The 15,353-nt window shown below is 35.6% G+C and overlaps 2 protein-coding genes across 2 annotated transcripts; one reads left to right on the top strand and one right to left on the bottom strand.

Moving 5' to 3' along the window:
• Window positions 1-2,048: 2,048 nt before the first annotated feature.
• LOC149697761 (uncharacterized) lies at window positions 2,049-3,056 on the top strand. Its single transcript, XM_089867215.1, has 2 exons — window positions 2,049-2,076; window positions 2,135-3,056. The coding sequence occupies exon 2, from the start codon at window positions 2,477-2,479 to the stop codon at window positions 2,885-2,887; it is 411 nt and encodes a 136-aa protein (XP_089723341.1). The 5' UTR covers window positions 2,049-2,076; window positions 2,135-2,476; the 3' UTR covers window positions 2,888-3,056.
• A 57-nt stretch (window positions 3,057-3,113) lies between these two features.
• Window positions 3,114-15,351, bottom strand: LOC149697760 (uncharacterized). Its single transcript, XM_089867246.1, has 17 exons — window positions 15,139-15,351; window positions 14,362-14,774; window positions 13,992-14,112; window positions 13,388-13,646; window positions 13,026-13,275; window positions 9,740-10,170; window positions 8,106-8,159; window positions 6,753-6,886; window positions 6,606-6,668; window positions 6,285-6,536; window positions 5,380-6,220; window positions 5,271-5,318; window positions 4,350-5,056; window positions 4,069-4,293; window positions 3,754-4,003; window positions 3,577-3,635; window positions 3,114-3,499 (listed from the first exon to the last, which is right to left on the bottom strand). Exons 1-17 carry the CDS (start codon window positions 15,349-15,351, stop codon window positions 3,131-3,133), a joined length of 4,689 nt encoding a protein of 1,562 aa, XP_089723372.1. The 3' UTR covers window positions 3,114-3,130.
• Window positions 15,352-15,353: the final 2 nt, after the last annotated feature.

Raw genomic sequence — 15,353 nt, 5'->3', positions numbered from 1 at the left:
TTTCATTAAAGACAAATTGTTTAAGTCCTTTTGGAAAGCGTCGAGTTTTTGGTGATAAAATTTTATCAGTTATTGAAATTAGCATCACGAAAAAGTTATAAACATCATCGTTGATGTCAATTAGTCCCCCTCTACTCTTTCCCCGAGTCCAGTTTCCGTGTTTTGAAATTTCACTTGAGTTTTCCATCCTTTTTCTAATGCTAGTTTTCAAAGGGAGAGGTAGGGTGTTGATTAGGGCTCTAATAACTGAACCACCAACAAAATGAACAGCTTCTGGATCATGGTTTTCTTCCAGTTTCTGACTAGTTTCAAAAATTCTATTTGGTTCTTCTTCTATTTCATTTTGACTTTTTTTATGGCCAAGGCCAAAATGAACTTTACTATTCTTGTTAACATGGAATGTGCAAGGTGTCTCAAGTCAAACTTCGTTGTAACGCTGGGTACAACTTCCTTTAAAAAAAACCAGCAATTAAGATTGTTGAATTAATGAATAGCTTTCTTATGAAAAGTGCTTACTGCTAAAATTTCCATCAAATCTTCTTCAAGATCTTTCCTCTTCAAAATACTTTTGGTTTCTGCTACGTAGTTTGACCGCGTTAGGTTTGTTAATAGGGAAAAGCTTTCCGCCAATTTATCTTTAATTTTAATAAAAATCTCATAATTGTCCAGGAATGCCAATTTTTTTACAGCAATTCCAAAGTTCGGTTCGTAGTTGGCGCCTAACACCTCCCTTAAATTATGTAAGGAATCCCTTATCACAGTAAAATAACTTGGGTTGGTTGACACAATTTCTAAATACAATAATAAGTTAATTACAAAAAATTTAGAACTATTTTAAGTATACAACATGTAATGAAAATAACCTTCAACATGCTCCCAAAAACATTTGGATGGTATTTCTATCTCATATGACATCTTGGTCTTTAGTCTTCCTATAAAATTTATATTATTAATAGTAATTCTTATACCTATTTAAATAAGAAATATAATTGAAAGTAACTTACTTTCAACCATAAGCGGATAATAAACATAAGTGTGCCATTATAGGTAATTATTCACTAAAACCTTGTTTAAGGGAAATGACGTAAATGACGTAGGTTTTTTGAAATGACGAAATTTACGTCATTAGCCGAACCCCCGGAATACGGAATTTCTGATATCCCTACGCGATAGTATATTTAGTTCAAAGCTACCGGTTGGTCGTCTGCTCGACGTTCGTGTCAGCCAAGTCTAACAGTTGATATGGATGAGTGCGAAGTAGTTGAAATTGTGCAAGCAATTAATTCTGTAATTATAAAGACATTTGGTGAATCCAGTGCCAAGGAGTGTTTACACCAACAATTAAAAGAGGCCGGCTTAGTTTTGCGATTGTGGATCAACTGTCTAAACAGTTTTTAATCATTTTCGAGGGGAATAAACCAAAACGAAATGCTACTGCTAGGGATTCAAAACTACAGAGTTGTAGTACTATGTTCAAATTTTATACGTTTATAAGAAACAATTTCAAAACATTTGAAGATATTATCCTGTCGATAACACCATACGAAAAGAATGACTTACTATCAATATTGCAAACATATGGAGAAGAGGTAGTAAAATATTGGTGTCAAAAAAAAGAACGCTCAAATCCAAGTGATGAAGTGGGAATTAAAGAAACAACAGTATGTTAACCTTAAAACATTATTGTGACGATAATTTGGTTTTGATTAACGAGAAACAAATTATGAATAGGTATACGAAGAAGAATCTTATGCAAGATCGTTGCTAACAATCGGTGGCGGTTGTATTGGGGAAGTTTGGCGCAAATCAAAAAGAAGAACAATGTATGGGACGTCCAAAAACCTATCAGAAAACCAAGTTTTGCAATCCAAAATCCTCTATGATGCAGCTCTGAAAATTAGACAGTCCACAGAAGAGAAAACTGAAATTTCATTCTCTGGCATAAAAATTAGAGATCGAGGAGGGTTGTTTATTCCGAAAGCTCAGCTAAATGAATACTTTTCTCAGTTAAACAGTGTCATAAGGACTGTTTTAAGCGAAGACGGAGTAAAAAAACATGGACATAGAATTCTACAGGTACGTTATTACCATTGAACCTCATTTTCTGCTTAGTAATTAATTTTCACAAATATAGGCTGTTGCTGATTTCGTTGAGCAACACAACTCGATCCTCACAGAAACCTTTTTACGATGCGCTGAATCTTTGGTTACCAGAGAAGACGGTGTGATAATATGCAGAGAATTACAGAGAAAATTCACCCACGCCTTATGCAACGAATTCATAACATCGAGAGAAGAGAAAGTGAAAGGTGGAAATGGGCTAAGGGATGAACTTTATGTTCTTTCTAAGAACGTTGGCTCAAAACCTAAAATTACAGTTCCTAAAAATGCCAAAAAAAATAATAATGCAAAGAATTCCAATAAAAAAACTAAACCAAAGAGTATCAAAATAACTAAGTTCAGCCAAACTAAACAAATGGTCTCGCCGCCAGAAAGAGATTCTAGTCAGAAGGAAGTGTTTTTAAATAAAATGAGTGATATTTCTCTAAGCGATGTTCAAACTACTCCAAGCCCAAGCTCTAAGGAAACAAGTTTGGAATATAGTAGCCCAAAGTTCAAAATGTTACAGCAGAGTGAAACGACCCCAAAACGTTCCCTCAGATGTAAGAAACGAAAATTGGTAGATAAGATAGCTAGTGAGCATGTTATTTCCGAAGAGATAAATCTCAAGAAACTATTAGAAAATCAAGAAACACTGGACCAACAAATTTCAGGATGTGGGAACAACATTTTCAAAGAAATTGATCTGAAGAATACACCATTAAAGAAACAAAAAAAAGACCCACTAAAAATGTTCAAAAAATCTTTAATCAATGTGATCATTTAGAAGTGAGAGAAAATGGAAGGAGGATCAAGAAGCTACCTGCACACTTTTCTTCCTACGTATTGTGATATTGGTATTGTGATATTATTATTGTGATTAAAATGATCAAACTTTAAACATATCGTTATACATTTTTTGGTGCCTTTAAAAGGAGAATGAATTGGCCAGTCATTAAGTTTTTATGCACTTAGGACGCCCAAAAAAATTATAAAAATTTATTTATAGGTCATTTTTCAATTGATGAAGTCAGTACTTTGTACAACTTGTCCCACTGACGGACGCTGTGATTGAATTCTTTTTAGGCTCTATCGTCTTCTTGGACTCAAATTTCTTTTTAAAAGCGTCTCTTACATAGAGAGGAACGTCTCTATAGCCCTTACCACTGTGGTGACCCTTAATATCTCTCTTCGTTAGAGCATGCTTCCGTAGAGTATGAAAATTTATACTACTAATTTTGCCACCTGCACTGTGCTTGTACTGGGAAAAAAGGGTTTCGACAGCGCTTCCGTTAATTCTGATAAGGCAGAGATAATATTGACCATCAGGATATGTTTCAAGAAATTCCTTGGCGAGGCTCTTCATTCCAAAAACCATTATTCGCAATAAACCCCACGTCTGCCCTATGTTAAAACGATATGGTGAAACGGTTATAGATTTATCATCACCTTTAGATCATTGTATAAATAATGTACCTGCCAAGAGAGAAATTTCTTTTGTCTGGGATGGCTGGGGTTAAAATCAGGATCGTTCTCTGAAAACAAAAATCGAGATATAAACAAAATGATTGGATGAACATTATAAAAATGGTTGTGTTATGTTTATTCGTAGGCAGGGTTCGTACAAATTGTTGACGCAAAAATTATTCTTACCAAAAATATCTTTAAGCCAGTCGGTGAAATATTGCAGTCCTTGGTCAAGGTTTAACAAAGCAGGGCTATCTAAAGAAGCTACTTGTGTCTTGGATAACATTCCATCTTCAAAAAGGTTTTGGCAGGCCTTCAAATAAGAGTATGTGCTCAAGACATTCTTAGCATCTTTAGGTTTTTCAACTTGGTTGCTGGATTTCAGATTTGGTTCTGGGTTAGCATATTCGTATAACGCAGATAAAACATCATTTTGCTTGAAAATATAAAAAAATTACGATTAAAGTTACGTGTTAAAAAGAATAAGCTAAAAATTTTTACCTGTAGAATTCGGGCGGGCTTTACGTTTAGCTTAGTCCAAGCGTCTCTTTCCACATAAGCCTGCAAAAGTTTCGGGACTAACCTCGCTACACCCTTATCTCTTAAATTATCATCCCTAGCTTTGAGGTCAATGATTTGTTGCCAACCAAACTGTATGCCCTGGTTTTCAAATAGTTTAGCGCGGTCGGCAAAAGATGCAAAGAGTGCATTTACCATGTTTTTTAACTGGAAAAACAATAATGAATACTCCAAATCCAGTTAAAGCACTATAAAAGGTATACCTGATGTGATGGGCATATGATGAAGTGAATATTTCTTTCCAGTTTGAATGGGTTAGGGAAGCTCGCGTTAATGCTGATTTCAAGTTCATTATTTTTTAATTTATAGCTAAAGGTCCCGTCCAAGCCAACACACTGCTTTATAACAGAAAGGTTTGCAGAAGCTCCGTCACACACTATAGCAGATACGTTGAAACCGTGAATTTGGAAAGCTTTAAGGACTTGAAAGAGACATCCAAATGTGACATGAGCGTCCGCAGTTGTTGGCAATGCGAAGTAAGGTCCAATTATGTCGTAATTGGATGAAAGGTCCCTCCATAGAAACTGCAGCATGTAGTTCGCTTTACGGATTTCTTTTTCCTCATTAACGTCCCGGTACAAATCATCCAAGTAAGCGTATTCTTCTGGTGGCATTGCTAATCCGATAAGCTTATGGTTCTTGCTGTTCCAAACAACCTTTCCTGCTACTTTAACCTCGTCAAAAATTAAAACACCATCAGTCACAGGTTTTGGAAGGCCCAGTGACATCTGCTCCTTTGCAAACATATCATATGTCTCCTTTTGTTCCCTGATATATTCGTGGTTAACCCCTGGTTCGTCTAAATTCTTGGATGTTTTACGTTGAATAGAACGCCATGATGGCAAGTTTAGAATTTTGAAGCTAAGAAGCGCTTCATAAGCGGCTTTGCTTCTACACGCTACAGCCAATGCTTTAAAGGGAGGTTGAAGAGGAAAATCAAGTCATTGTTTATTGCTTCTTCTACTACTTAAAAGACCTATCCGCATAGTTAATCAGGTCGTGTACGAACCCTGCAGTTAAATCCGAATGTTTTTAGAATCATAGGGATATAATTCTCGAATGGTATTCTATGCGAATAGATCATAAAATTTGGTATTAGAATTTATGGACAAAAAAGCACTAACCGATGCGGTACGTGATAACGCTCCAGCGATTTCCTTTACAGCCAGTGGCTAAACATTATATAAACACAATTATACATTTGTAAAGGCCAAAAACCAAAGATACCCATACAATTTTTAGATTGATCATGTAGAAATTCTTTCTTTTCCTGCTGAAGGTGCATATCGCAATCCATGTCCCAAGCTTTTCTTAGTCTTTCCCGTGTCTCCTTGATTGTTTCTTGGTTGTTAGCTGATTCTTCAACAAAGCTTAACACCCCATCTAATTCTTGCGAAAATTTCTCATTAACTGTTCGCGTAACTTCTTTCATCTGTTCATGTTGTTTCACACCAAGCTCCATTTGCATATCGTTTAATTTTCTTTCAATCTTGGCAGCTTTCAATTTTAAATTATGAAATCTATAGGAGATTAATTTTTTCTTCTTTGCCAAACTATCTGGAGATAAAAACTTTGTAGGGCAAGTAGACGACGGATGAGCTCTTTTCCTGCGGGCTGGGGATGTCACACTTGCTTTTCTTCGCTTCATACAGACTCTCAAATATCTTTCTACATATTTGCATTCCTGGCAGATGTCACGCGATTCAGCCTCCGTTTGACTTTGAGAATTTTTTCTTCTAAGAAACCATCCTTCGCATGTAGTTGCCATCAGATGATTGCATGGATAGGCAAATGTTTTAACCGTCCTGGGAGTATTTGGCAGTTCGGACACTATTCTAGCTGAATCTGTACCCAGACCAACACAAAATACCAAATTGACATTTGCCAAATCAGCAAGTGCATCATTTACTCGTGTGCTTGAAAAAACGCCATTTTCCAATACAGAAAACTCTTTTTTGACACCTCCAAATAAAACAATTTGTTTCAAAGTTCCTTTGGCATTCAGGGTACATTTAAAAGGCTCGCTGTTACAGGTTGTATCATAAGACCCCTTTCTCGTTATTTCCAAAATATACTGGATGAATTCATTGCGTTAATGACAAAAATTTGATGAATATGAATTGATTTACATTACATACCTCGTTACTCGAAGTTGTCTTTTCAACGACATGTAACGTTTCAAACTGATTAACCAAACTTGTGAATGGTACACCAATGTAGCTAGGAAAATGATCTTCTTGTTTTGCCAATCCCTGAGAAGGTACAGTTGGTTCGAAAGAATGAGACGAATTTGATCTCTTCTTTTCTAAGTCGAATCTTTCTTCAGAAGTAGGAGTTCCTATTGTACTCACTGCTTCTAATTCTTTCGAGAAACTATCGCTTTCACTCTCCTATGGTTAAAACAAATGAACAAAAATGCATATTTCAAATGGTTCAGGAATTTCAATTGCCTTGTTTACATTAGGAAATTCAGTTGTTGACACCGTAAGCGGCTCGGTGGCATTTTCGCTACTTTCGGTTTGCTACGATTATACAAGATTTAATTAAATCATTATTATATTCACATGTTACTTAATAGCTTATGTGATTAAAATAACAATACATACCAGATGAGTGTTAAGCCTGGCCCTTATCCTTAAGTCACTTGTGGCAAGGCCTAGACTTTCTAACCTTGGCACAGGCTTTTTCAAAGGCGATGGAATATCCCATTTAGATTTTCGTACCATTTCTTCTTCTTTTCCTTTTCACGTTCCGTTTAAAGATTTCGCTAACTCTAATTTAGTTAAAAATGCTAACACAAATATATTTCTTGTGCTAGCCTAAGATGGCTACCACGTTATAACCGATATTGGCCTTCTCGGATTACTTTCGGAAGTTGACGTCACACAACATTTGAAAAATCTGGCGGGAAAGCCCCAAAGAACATATATGGGACTAGAACAGGACTTGTTAATCCAAATGTTTTATGCTCCGTGTACGACAAGCTCTTAGTTAAACATTTCTATGGGAAAGGTCTTAAATGGCACACTTATGTTTATTATCCGCTTATGATTCAACTAAACACTTTCTCCAACTTAGGTTACGTTCTCATGTGTTTAATGACTTCTGAGCTTTAACGGGCCTAATGTCGCCTGCTATTTCACGCGCCTGTTTGTTTGATTCGAAATAGTTTTAAAATTGGTCGCGGCGTGGCGCTAAAGAGGCGCTAGAGAGATGCTTCCCACAAGGAACCACCCGCCCTATCTCCATTCCAGTCCATCTGTGTTTAATAGAGATGGGCCGATACCGATCCCATATCGATATCGGTACCGATATTTGACTTTAACCGATGTATCGGTATCGGTTAAAAATGAACCGATATTTCTACCCGATATTTTTTGAAGAAAAATATCGGTTCATTGTTAACTGATACCGATATATCGGTTAAAGTCACATATCGGTACCGATACCGATATGGTATCGGTATCGGCCCATCTCTACAACCTATATTATAGCATCTATTTTCTTACTGATATCGGTTAATATATCGGTATCGGTTTAATATCGGTTTATTCCAAGGATCGGGTAAAATATCGGTATCGGTACGTATCGGTTTCCCAAGTATCGAATGATATCGGTATCGGTTAAAACTGGTATCGGCCCATCTCTAGTGTTTAATGGTCTTAGATATGATAGGGTGGGTAGTGATGCCGATGTAAAATGGCAAGAACGGTTGAATGGCTTAGACCTCTTCTCCAACCGCTCTACTACAAGTATGAGGATTGGCTTCAAAACGTGCTAGAATGTCGACTTCCCTATCATGATTACCAATTATACGGTCTCTTCTACGTTGACGGTCTTGCACGACGAAACTCCCGAAATCGCGTAGGTTGCTTTAATGTTCGTGAAGGTTCTTCAAACCGGCCTTCGTCGGTGTGGGAAGCGTTCGGCATAAAGCAATTCCGCTTGTTCAACGTTACCGCGACATTCACCCAAAATAAACATCATGTCCATTTTTTCTCGGTTGGAGTAGGCTGCCATTCGTGTACGACACAGGACTTACAACGTTTATACGATCTAAGCTGCTAGTAACGACTGATTGAATAATGTGCCGAATTCTCAGTGCCGCGGATAATTTTGACCTTCGTAACCACGTATGGATTCCTTATCTAAGTAGGCCAAAGCATAAGGTGAACCCATATGCTTTGGCCTTCTAGATAAGGAATCGCTCCTCAAATGCTGGAAAACGTAAAAAATGGATAATAGTCTTGAAGAGTGCCTACACCACGACGGTAGGCACATCGAACATTTACGCTGATGGGTTTACCAAACAGCCCTTTAATTTGTAGTGAGATGCCTTAGTTCCTAATCTTAATCGAAGGTCTTTAACGTTTCAAAGTGCGTATCATTAAACGATATTCACTATGATACTTGTTGCAAGTTCTCATTTGCATACAATGACACATGTCACACCCTGTATACGTGCTCGAAAATGTACTGCAGTGAAGTAGTCCGTCAGGGGTTTTGGGGGTTTTCCACAAAGCTAGGTGTTTCTCTGATCTCTTCCACACTGTATTTGAAATATATTTGGCATTTCCCGCAGTCATTTTCAAATATGGCACGAAAACTTACAGTAACACGTCTTCAATATTCAAGTATGATTTTAAGACAAACTCCAACATAATTATTACCAAGTTTCTTAATTTTTGAAGAATACCTGTATTGAAATGACATTCCAATCGTTCATTTTCCAACATGGCGGCCAAATTATCCAATGAATTTCTTCAAATTTTTACAATGAGGTTTACACAGCTCTCATTATAATATCTAAAAGGTTTCATAATTTTCAAACAACATGGTGATATATACTGTACCCAGCATTCATGGCGGCCATTTTCCAATATGGCGACCAAACTATGAAACACAGAGCTGTAAAAATTTACTATGATGTTCATGTGGTTCCAATCATATTTTTCATTAATTTTTATAATTTTTGAAGAAGAGCGTGGAATATATTTTTAGCTGACTTTCCTGTCGGCCATTTTTGAAAATTGCTTTGAAAGATCGGGTTCTACAGCAGGGCTTTTAGTATATTTTTTGTTAAAACACAAACATCCCATTTACTAGTTTTCACATTTATATCGCAATTTTCTAGATCAAACCCTAAAAGTCCTGGGCTATTAGGACAGTAATTCTATGACGTCATGAGTGTAATCGTTTATTTCATTTAAATGATATTCTTACAACCTTGTGCAAAATCAAAACGTGCCCAAATGGTTTTAAGTTTTATCTGTTTTAATGGAAAGTAATTTTGTCATGCGAATATACTACGATTAAAGTTTTTCTGAGAAAACACTGATTTGAGTTCGAGATATCGTGGCTATCGCGAATAATACGAAGATAGAAAAAATTTACCGGAATTAAAATTTCTGTGTAAAACTGAAAAAACCCAGGCGCTTCATTACCAAACATAATTTAATCTATACCTACATCGAGTCGCGATTCTCGCCTACAGGATACCCAAAGTATCTCCGTCGTACTTTTCAACGGAAGTTTTATAAAGCTAGTTACCAGTTGAGAAACATTTGTGGCGCTTATACATGTTGGAGATTACCTTTTTTGATCTTTTTCTCAAATTCTTTAATATAACTCAAACGCTTTCGAATCGGCTTTCGACGTCTGTTTGTCGCTTTTCGCACCACGGTGACGGAATCTTTGCACTGACCGCACTCCGAACACCTCTGACAGTGGGCGCATTCCTTGGTTATATCCTCGGGGATACTGCCGGAATATGTCTCCAGTTCAATTGCTCTGAGAGTTTTCTCAACGCACGTGTTATTCGAGGAGAGCCGGATTTCCGCCAACGAGATCAAAATGGCCAACATGGTTGAAGCCGCGAATACCAGAAACATGACGCTGACATCGTGGAAAGAGGTCTTTGAAAATTCCATTAGTCGTTTTTGATTCAGATATTTCGAACACGCTTTCTTGTTAAGGAGGTCATTTGCTAGGATTTTATGTCCAGTCTCCCAAAAATTCATAAGCCTAAAAAAAGCCTTAATTTTACCTATTTTTTATAAACCGCGGTTGTATATATTTAGGGGCGTGCCAACCTTTCTACTGGAGCGGGAGAGAAAATTCTGGCAGTTGTCCCAGACCCGTACACCCAGTAAGTTGGAAAAAATAATTACAATTCGGAACCGATATTTGGCTAAACCTATATATCGGTATCGGTTTAAACTGGTATCGGCCCATCTTTACTAAATTGGTGCCTTTTGAAATTTCATTAAAAACAATTAAGTTTAAGTATTGTTTTTCAAAGTTTTAATTACATGCTCTGAATTGCGTGGTTTGCCCTGAAACTGTGGACCATACGAAATTTTAGTGGTATGGCTTAGGTAGTCGTTTCCCCGCGAATATAGCGACTTTATAGGTAAGCGATCAAATGTAATTAAGTTAGGCTAGCGATCAAAGATAATTATAATAAGTTAGCGATCAAGGGTAATTGAACTAAGTTAACGATCAAGGGTAATTGAACTAGGTTAGAAATCAAGGGTAATTGAACTATGTTAGAAATCAAGGGTAATTGAACTCGTTAGCGATCAAGGGTAATTGACCTAGGTTAGCGATCAAGGGTAATTGAACTAGGTTAGTGACAGGGTTGGCAAAAATTAAGTTTTTAAAAAAAAAACAAAAGTTGTGTTTTTTATTGTTTAAAACACGATTTTTTTGTTTTAAACTGTTTTTTAAACAAGTAGAAAAAAACAGTAAAAAAACACAAAAAAAAACTAGTTTTAAACATGTTTAAATCACTCTTCCAGATCTAATAGTCTATATCGCGGCTCTCCATTTAAGCCACTACTCCCGCTAGCGCAAGGCGCTTATTTTCACAACCTACTTGATTAAAAAAAGGTCTTGGTTTGGATCAAGACAGAAAAAACAAACGATAAGAGTGACGTTTATCAATTGACTGAAGTCCCGATATTGCAATTTTTCTTTATTTATATTGATTTAATCCTTAATCAATATTTAATTCAACCAACTGATTTAACAGTTAGTCGATTTATTCCCTCCAAATTGATTGAAAAAACTACAAATTTAAGCATTTTCAAGAACAAATTAGATTTTCCGAAATTATTTTATGATATTAATTATTTTGAGCGTTCAATATTGAATAAATTTAGAATTTCAAGGTGTAAGAAATTGTCCGTGTGGAATTAAAACCAGGGACCACTTGAACCCAAAGCAAGTATTATACACCTAGACCAACGGACCACGAAACGTATTGAGAAGTAAAACACGAAAATAAAAATACTCCTAAATTTATAATATGAAGCTCTAAGACGCGACCTTCCGGGATTTAACCTGGTACCACTCGCAACCAGCGCGAGTATCATACCCCTAGACCAACGTACAACGAACATGTACTGCAAAGTCAAACACGAAAATCAAGAGCTCCTAAAATTTAGAATTTGAAGGTGTAAGAAAGGGTCCTTGTCAGGGTTGGCAAAAACTTAGTTAAAAAAATTTGTGTTTTTATTGTTTATAACACGATTTAAAGTTAGATTTTCGGAAAACATTTTATCATGAAATTAATTATTTAAAAGGGAGTACGTGTTGAGGGTACAATATTGAATATTTGAAAAATTCAACTGACTGTTTAAAAAAGAGCAAACGATCTTTTCAAAAGGAAAATATAATTTTTTTAATAGCGGATACAAAATGAGTGTGATGCGTAAATTTGTACATTTAACCCCTAATGTCTAAATCACTGATTTCTTTTGTGGCCACTATTCAGTCATTTCCGCTTCCGTACTTCCAAGTTTCTTGGTCAGAACTCATCATACATTTGAAACGTCACCACCCCTTACTTATTTGTAGGCGCTCATGTTTTCCGTTTTCGGATTAGGCGTATTAATTTTAGCATTGTCAAAGGCCTGGCTTTATAGATTACGCGTAATCTTTTTAGAACAGTAAAATGTACCAACAGTGTAGAGAAACCACATAGGAAAAATGTTATTGCTTTGCTTTAAGTAGATGACAAAATAAGTTATCCTTAATCATATTTTTAAATAACAGTCTTCAATACAGATTAGTAATGGATGAAACAACAGAGAATAGTACGGCAGTACAGGGAATGGATCTCCCCTGCGACCCCCCTTGCCGACCCCCTTTGGTATTATAGGGAAAACTCCCCACCCCCTCCCCTCCCCCCATATATGTCCTCTTTTTCTGCGACCCCCCTTGCCGACCCCCTTTGGTATTATAGGGAAAACGCCTCCCCCCTCCCCTCCCCCCATATATGTCCTCTTTTTCTGCGACACCCCTTTGCCGACCCCCCATTTGGTATTATAGGGAAAATCTTTTTGGGGGTTTATAGGGAACCTGGACGACCATATTTTCATCCACCCCTCACCCCATTTGGTATTACAGGTAAAATATGTGTTTTAGAGAGGCGAAACTCTTTTTTGGGGTTTATAGGGAAAGATATTTTTTTCACCGCTAGATGTTGTTATGGTCAACCTTATTTGAGGGAAAAAAAGAAGAATTTCTTCGAGTCGAGAGGGGTCCTCTTTAAGCTCAGATTTGTTCTTTTCGGATCTTATTTAAAAGGGTACGTTGTAGTAGGAAAACAAGATGACCAAGACCCTAATATATGTTTTTTTAAAAATTTTATTTTTACAAGATTTTACAAATCTTTTTCCAATCTAGTTTTATAATATTTTTGTTGGGAAATTATTAAGTTATAAAGATTAAATGGTTTTAAAGTGCACATGCACTTTTTCTTTTCTAGGTTTTCTTTAAATTTAAGAATGATTTCAGTAGGAGTAATATAATTCATAATATAATTAATTAATTCATCGAAGTTTTCGTAGAATGATTCGAGAATACGTATGTACGGTTCGTCTTCGAATAAATATTTGTTAAGTTTGAAAAGAATATCGTATACAGTTTCAATCATGCATTCCAGAGATAAAGTATTAGCCTTTAAAAGTTCTAAATGTTTCGTTATTTTAGGTATTTGTCTCTTTAAAGTTAGGACTTCTTTGGGTGATATTTTAAAATTAAAGTCTTCGATATCTTGAAAAGTAAAAATTATTCCGTCTAAAGACGCGTGAAGTTTAATATAACTCTGATTCGTCTTATCCTCTAAAATGGAAAATTCTTTAGAAAGGAAATCCTTTAAGATTAGTTTTTCTTCTAAGAAAAAGTTCAATTTCCATATCATCGACGAGACCGAATGTAAGATAAAGCGTTTTACTAAGATGAAATTTCGAATTAAGTTTCTTAAGACGTCCTTCCATCTTCTTTCTTTTAGTAACGGTAGATTCAGGGTTTTCGATAGGTCTTTTATTAGAAATTTCGGAAGACATTTTGGCGTGATGTTGCTCGTTCGGTTGTAAACTAGCGAATGTTGATTCGAAAGCGTTCGAATTCTCTTTTATATAATTATTGATCGGGAAGGGGGGGTGAGGGGGGTATGTAAGTGTTTTCGTTGATTCTTTTAATAAGTAAAGGTCCTAATAATATATTTATTTGATGTATTCTATGTCTAAATCTTAATTTATCTATTAAAAAATCATTTCTTCGATCTTCGGGGGGACTATGATATATTTTTATAACATTATTAAATTTAACCATAATTTTTAGTTTATGTATTTTTCTTCTTCTATTTTAGTTAAATCATGACAGGTTTTAAAAGATTTAAGACGTATAATATCGGGTACATCGGGTATTCTCGGTATGTTATTTGTAGGATATCCTTTTATAAATTTACAAGTAGGAAATTGTTTCCAATGTTCTTCGAAAGGGTCTGAGATTTTCATCCAGTTATTTAAAATACCGTTACAGTGAAAACAGCGTACATGATCCCCATAATGTAAATAATAAAAGCCCGCTCTAGCTAAAGTTCCTTTATCAATTTCGGGGAAAGGAAAATGACAAAAACTGTGATATCTTTGAATTTCGTAGTTCATATTGGGGAGTCTAAATCGTAAATGAGAAATTTGTCGACGATGTAGAGATATTTATAGGAAGTTAAAAAAAAAGGTGTATGACGTCAAAATAAATAAGATCGATATATACATTTTAAAAATATTTAATGACAATAAAATAAAAATACAAAATAATTAAGAATGAAAATTTAAAAATTAAATTTAAAAGTTTTACAAAATTATTACGAATGAAACAATTAAAAATAAAATTTAAAAGTTAATATTTTCTTTGTTTTTATACAAATACGAAGCTAAATCAATAACGTCTTTAATATTAAACTTTTCTTCTAAAAAAGCGCATTTTTCTTTTCCTTTAGAAAAATAGGTAGCAACGTCTCGCGTTGCGTAATTAAAGCATGCCGATAGTCTATGGAAAGGTACGTCACCATCTCGGAAAGAAATGCCGTGGATGTATCGGGTAGTATAAAAATTGGTTCTTCGGTTATCGGGATCTACGTGGTATTCATCGTACGGCGATTTGAAGGTCCATGAAATGACGGAGGGTGTTGATTCTACGGTAGCGATGGCCAATTCTTTAGGTATAAACGACGGACGCTTATTTTCTTTAGTTTTTCCCAAAAGATAGTCGAATTCTACCACGACTGATTTAGACATATTGTCGGCGAAAAAATGAAGAACCGTACCAGCGTAGTTCTAGTTGAAGAGTACGAATAGTCCCAATAGGGATAGGTCCTATTTATACTACCCCGAGGAAACAAAAGTGGCGCGAAGATTAATGCTAATAATACCCTGTCAACTATAGTAATTACTGTCGAACATCGTTTGGTTTGGTAGAAATAATGTTTTTAAACATTTTGGATATAATAAATTCGTTTTTCAAAGGATCTTTCTTGAATTTTTTCATGAAAGAGGCGGAACTTTTTTTCTTAGATCTATGTAAAATATAGGCGATGCAAAAGGGTCCGCAAGATGAACTTGATAAGGATTGTAGTCTTCATTTGTTATAAGACCATTTAGAAGAATTCGTTTTGACAAATATCCTGATTGATGGTACTACATTCCCAATAGCTAGTGAATCGAAGTAGTAGGCGTGTTTACGTCCGTCAAAGTAGATAGCAATCCAATGAAAACCTTCAGCCCTTTTAGGATCTAAATTTACTATTACCGATGAAGGGTAATTTTCTATTATTTTTGGTAACATGTCACTAGGGTAAACCCCTTTGAAATGTTTATAATTCTTTAAAATAGTCGTTATTTCTAGGGCATTCATTG

The sequence above is a fragment of the Phalangium opilio genome, unplaced genomic scaffold (genome assembly GCF_054372755.1).
Source record: "Phalangium opilio isolate 3A_F unplaced genomic scaffold, DU_Popi_V2 ptg000019l_1, whole genome shotgun sequence".
Classification (NCBI taxonomy): domain Eukaryota; kingdom Metazoa; phylum Arthropoda; class Arachnida; order Opiliones; family Phalangiidae; genus Phalangium; species Phalangium opilio.
This window is presented reverse-complemented; position numbering and strand designations above follow the sequence as displayed.

Excerpts from the sequence above, each read along its gene's own strand:
- LOC149697760 (XM_089867246.1), bottom strand. The coding sequence starts at position 15,351 with ATGAATGCCCTAGAAATAACGACTATTTTAAAGAATTATAAACATTTC. Across the intron at positions 6,537-6,605 it reads CAACAACTGAATTTCCTAAT|GAGAGTGAAAGCGATAGTTT; the intron begins GTAAACAAGGCA and ends TTTTAACCATAG. Across the intron at positions 6,221-6,284 it reads AGACAACTTCGAGTAACGAG|TATATTTTGGAAATAACGAG; the intron begins GTATGTAATGTA and ends GAATTCATCCAG.
- LOC149697761 (XM_089867215.1), top strand. The coding sequence starts at position 2,477 with ATGGTCTCGCCGCCAGAAAGAGATTCTAGTCAGAAGGAAGTGTTTTTA.